The sequence below is a fragment of the Galendromus occidentalis genome, unplaced genomic scaffold, assembly GCF_000255335.2.
Source record: "Galendromus occidentalis unplaced genomic scaffold, Mocc_1.1 scf7180000075607, whole genome shotgun sequence".
Lineage (NCBI taxonomy): Eukaryota > Metazoa > Arthropoda > Arachnida > Mesostigmata > Phytoseiidae > Galendromus > Galendromus occidentalis.
Genome location: NW_003803597.1, coordinates 1 through 5,596, shown reverse-complemented (window position 1 = coordinate 5,596; position 5,596 = coordinate 1). Strand labels below are relative to the sequence as shown.

At 49.3% G+C, this 5,596-nt stretch overlaps 1 protein-coding gene across 1 annotated transcript; it reads right to left on the bottom strand.

Annotated features, from left to right (window-relative positions):
* Positions 1-4,467: 4,467 nt before the first annotated feature.
* LOC100897863 (uncharacterized protein K02A2.6-like) lies at positions 4,468-5,235 on the bottom strand. The gene has a single exon (XM_003737657.1). The coding sequence runs from the start codon at positions 5,233-5,235 to the stop codon at positions 4,468-4,470; it is 768 nt and encodes a 255-aa protein (XP_003737705.1).
* Between the last annotated feature and the right edge of the window lie 361 nt (positions 5,236-5,596).

The window sequence follows — 5,596 nt, the reverse complement described above, 5'->3', positions numbered from 1 at the left end:
TGCTCGAAAGAACTCACGTCCTTCGTGCTGATAACGCTGAAGGATATTTGTACGGTTTTTCGAGCTTGGACGCTGAGTTCTGAGCGAGGCTTCGAACGATGAGATTGCACAAACGATGATCACCACAGTAGAATGAACACAACAGACGTGAAGTAAACCCGAACGGGAATTCTCCTCAAGTGCTGAAGACCTTTATTGAACTAGCTTATATACTACTAGATACATGCGGTCAGAAAGGGTTAGTCTGTACAAACTATCTAGTATGTGCTTTCGACATAATCGAATGCGTTTGAATACGTCCGCGATTAGCGGGTTGCTGATTACTGGCATGGTCAATCTACGATGGCCTACTTCTATGGGTTTGGGAAACTGTAAACTAGTCAAGAGTGAATAGTTTTTCTATCAGTTTTCAAAGAGGGTGAACAGCCAGAAGCTGTTGAAGCTACACAAACAATGCCGCAAGCGAACCATTCAGCTATCATGAAGCTGTGAACTCGCCAGAAAAGGAATACTGGCTGGAGGCCATGGATGAGGAAATGAAATCCATTGAAAAACAGAAAGTGTGGGATTTGGTTGAATTGCCACCCAACGTAAAACCCCTGACATGCAGATGGGTTTATAAACGAAAGATTAATGAGAAAGGTGAAGTCAGGTACCGCTCAAGACTCGTCATACGCGGAAATCTGCAAAAGGCAGGAATCGATTACGGAGAACTATTTTCTCCAACCGCGAGATTTGATACCCTACGGACAGTGTTCAGTGTCGCCGCAGAGGAGAAACTCAAGCTGGTACAGTTTGACGTGAAATCGGCCTTTCTCGTGGCGGAACTAGAAGAATCAGTGTGGATGGTACAGCCAGAGGGTTACGATGACCGGAGTGGAAAGGTCTGCCGTCTGAACAAAGCTCTGTATGGGCTGAAACAAGCCAGCCGAGCTTTCCATCTGAAGTTCCGCAGCCTACTCCTTGACTTAGACTTCACGCAAAGTAAGTCTGATGCATGTTTGTTTATCGATCAGGGAATGAAAGAGTGATTCTCTGCATCTATGTCGATGATGCGTCCGTGGTGCAAACTCAGAGGAATTGATTGATAGAACTCTGTCAGCAATCAAGGATAGGCTTGAGATCACTCATCAGCCGCTGACATACTTCCTCGGGATTCAGATTGAGGTAGATCCTAAGAGGGGTATATTTATGCATCAACAAAAGTACATCAAGGAATTGCTGGAAAGATTCGGAATGACGAACGCCAAGGGAGTATCAACCCCAATCCAAGGGCGAATCGCTCCGAACGAGACAGAAGAGAAATGTCCACCAGAGTATCCATACCGACAGCTTATCTGTAGTCTCATGTACGCTGCGATATGCACTCGTTTTTGACATTGCATACAGCGTTGGATATCTGAGCAGATACCTGGAAAGCTATACGAAAAGCCATTGGACAGCGGCGCTGCGAGTGCTGCGATTTTTGAAAGAACATCGGATCTCGCTATCCACTATGATGGGACGCGGAAACAACGAGTTGAGAACGTTTTCAGATTCCGATTTCGCCGGAGACTTGGATACAAGGAGAAGTACTTCAGGCGAAATCATCAAGAGAGCAGGAGGAGCAATAACCTGGGCAAGTAATAGACAACCACATGCAACGCTGAGTTCATGTGAAGCCGAACTCGTTAGCGGCTTGTTCTGCCGCTAAGACTGCCCTGTGGGTGAAGAGACTCCTGTCAGAACTTGGATGCGACGTCAAGCCGGTTCTCGAGATTGACAATCAATCCACCATTGATTTAATTCGGAATCCGACGACTTATCATAAACGAACCAAGCATATTGACGTCAAGTACCATTTCGTAAAAGAAAACGTCGAGAACGGAAACCTGGGTGTTACTCACGTACCTACCCAGTTGAACGAAGCAGATATCTTCACGAAGGCTTTAGCGAAACCAGTCTTCCAAAGACTGAGGAAAGCAGCGGGATTGCAAAGATGTCTCGAGCAGTGATCATTGGTCTGCTGCTGCTCGACATGACTCAATCATTTTTCGTTTACCAAGATTGCAACCCGAGCTGCATCCATTACAAAGCCAGCTGCACTATCACCGAAATCAATCCAAATTATTTCGCTAATCAATGTTCTGAGACGGAAGAGATATGCGAATCGAATGCATCACCAACAATGGTATGCCTGAGACCAGATGCGCCATCATTAGGGGGAGAAGAAATCTGGGACGATTTTCGAAAGCATAAGCCTAATCCGAACCCCAAGCCGAATCCACAACCAAGAACGGTTGATGATTGTAGGAAATGGAAGATCATAGTGATCCTGAAATCAGGACTCATTTTGCTATACGTTGTCAAGAAGATTCTCTCTCGGATGATGCGATGCCTCCGATCAGAAGCATACGAACGAATTGATCCCAATGCTGAGAATCCTGTCTGTCAGGAAACGACTGAAGAAATTGAAAACCAGAATCAATAGAAAACGAATCGAGGAGGACTCTTTAAGATTAATGGTCTCTCCTCGCGATCTCTTCATGTGGCCTTAGCAAATTTTTTATGGGGCCGGGACCTCGACCGCCACGGTGGCTCGGAATGAGACAGCGGCATTCGTGGGACGCGCCCCGAAACCCCAGACACACAATTCGAGATCAGTCGAGTAGCAAACGTAGTAGGGACTGATCGTTTGGCAGTTGAGCGAAACGGCGGGGACGGACATCGTAGTTCCCCTGTTCGGAGGAAGCGTCGTCGTCGTCGTTGTTGTGCGACGGACGAACGGCATCCGCGGTATCGTAGTCGTCGCAATCACCGACGGTGCCTCGGTCGATGTCGTGGTCGTGGGAGCACCAGTTGAAGGTAAGCCTCCTTCAAGGCTCGCGACGTCCGGATATACGTCGTATCGATCGGCCGACGGATGAGGATTGGGGGAGCGGTAGAGAACGTTAATCTCAGCTCTCGCATCCAAAAGTCCGCCGAATCTCAACACAACGACTAAAAGCAGAAAAATGGGAGATATCGGATTAGATGAGAACTTGATCAAAGAGGAGATCGAAGAATCGTGGGGCAAATGTGAGAAACTAACCGGCCGAGACAACGATGACTAGGCACATGAGTGCCAGTCCTATGCACCAAGCGATCTTCGAGCATTTCCAAATGTTCCGCTGCGGGAACGAGGTCGGGAGGCTCCGGGTGCTGGCAGGAGAGCCCGAGGCGGTAGATCGGAGCTCAATTTCTTGAAGCTCGTCTCCCACCGTGCTCATGTCAATCTCGGCTGACGAGTCACTATCCTTCGGCGTCCGGTACCGGCGATACTCCGGTTTGGAAGTGAGCCAGGAGTATTCCCAGTTCGACGGTTTCACACGATATGAAACCGAGCTGTTCTTCGAGAACAGAGGCTCCACGGATGCTGGAGCGGACTCGTCGGATTCGAGTGGAAGAACTTTCCTGCGCACGGAGAGAACCATGACTTTGTCGGACGATCAGTCTACGCAGACGGAGGGTTTGTGAAAACAAATGCTCAAGTGCCAGAGTGCGTCGAACGGATCAAAGGAAGCGCGATACGAGCGTGGTGGACGTTGGGAAAACACCAACGTAGAGTCGAAGACGATGCTTCACACCACCGGTTCAGCCTGAAGGAAAACAACCCTTCGATCCAACCATGTATACATCTCCAATACTGATCCATGGGTCAGCTTGAACAAATAGATAACCTATGTTCAGCTCCAGAAAACAGAAATGGACTCAATCAAGGTTGAGGACGACTGGGACCAGTCCAACTGGAATCACCAGGCGGAAGAGGATTCAGACCCTGAGCAGCCCACCACAATGGAGCGGCAGCAACGGATCACTGAGGACATCCTGAACCATGTGACATCTCTTCAGGTTTCCGTTGCCTACATGAGGCAGCGGATCTCTGGGAATCAAGAAACCAGGGAAGATGTGATCAAGATCTTCCGTAAGATCGCTGACGACATCAGCGAGATCTTTCGTAGATGTGGTTGGACTACGAGATGAAATTGTTTTGTCGAGATCTGAACAGACACTCTCGAATAACCGAATCGACGATGCACGACCATAACGCACTATGATCACAATGTTATTGTTATCTGTTGTCATATATTCCATTGTAATGAGATTATGCGACTGACGGGAAAAAGGGGTAGTTGTTCGGAATGGAGCCAGTTTGGCACCAAGTTTTAAGTTTTCCCCGGTCCGTCACAGAATCTCAAGGCTACTGCGTAGCAAGTTCTTTTGTTCTTGTGATTAAGCAAAACTCCAGAAGTTATAATTGGCAGAGCAATTATATTTCACAATACCTGGAACTTATCCAGATGGGTGAGGGTTTTCCATACCTATATATATGCACCAATAAAGCTGGCTTAGTACCGAGAAGATCACGCAGACTTCGATGCTCTGCCCCTGATTTGAACACCACTACAAGCGTGTGTGTTTCTTTCGTATCAGTCGTTCCGTAAAGTATTAGTGTCCAGTAAACCACCCTCGGTCCACTGTGCTAGCAGCAGGAACCTGAGCCTTCAAGAATCTAACAGCCGTACTCCCATCAGCGAGAGCGATCGTTACCGTTTCCCCGATGGAGAAAGAGCGCGGTTTGGCGCCGTGATGACGATTGTAGTATGCTTCCATCTTCTCCTGACCCTCCGTACGAGGAACGTCAACAGGCTTCCGCGCCAGAACCTCTAGAGGAGTCCTGATCTTACGGCCGAAAAACACCTCAGCTGGGGTTTCATTTCCGATCGTAGAGTTCGGCGTGTAGTTATATGCGGCCACAGCGGCATCCAATGAGGCAGGATCGGAGGTGATCGAGTTTTTCAACGTTCCGACCATCCTTTCCGCTTGGCCGTTGCTTTGGGGACAGCGAGGAGCGCATCGGAGATGAATGATATTGGAATCCGCGCACAGTTTAGCGAATTCAACCGACACGAACGGGCCGCCGTTGTCAGACACCATGGTATCCGGTGGCCCGAAGAGACGGAATAAGTTGCGGAGATAGGCCACGAGAGCTCGGCTTGTTGCCGGCGAGAGCCGAGCCGCATCGACGAATTTGGAGAAGCTGTCGACGATTACGAGGAACGTTTTCCCTTTTTGAGGTTCCGCGAAGTCGAGGTGGATCCGGGACCACGGCTCCTGGGTGTCCGGCCACGGTTGCAGAGGAACCTTGATTGGATCTGCGGCATTCTTGATACAATGTCCGCAAGACTTTACGTAGGCTTCGATGTCTTGACCCATTCGTGGCCAATAGAAATGACTGCGTGCCAGTGCTTTCATGCGACGAGCCCCGGGATGCGCGAGGTGTAGCTTCTTGAGCACCGCAGTTCGCAAGGAGACCGGAACGACAACTCTGTCGTCGAGCAAGAGAATGTCGTCGACGACACACAAGCCTTCCGCTTGTTGTGCGAATGCGCGGAGAGACGGATCTTTGCGGTCTTCATCAGACCATCCGTTTTGAAGGCGACAGAGAATGGAGCGGAGGAACGGGTCTTGCCGGGAAGCTTTGCGAAATCTGTGGCTAAATCCCATGCACCGAGATTACTGCGAGCCAAGACGAGACTTCCATGTCGTTGCATTTAGGCTTCCGATCACCTCGTCC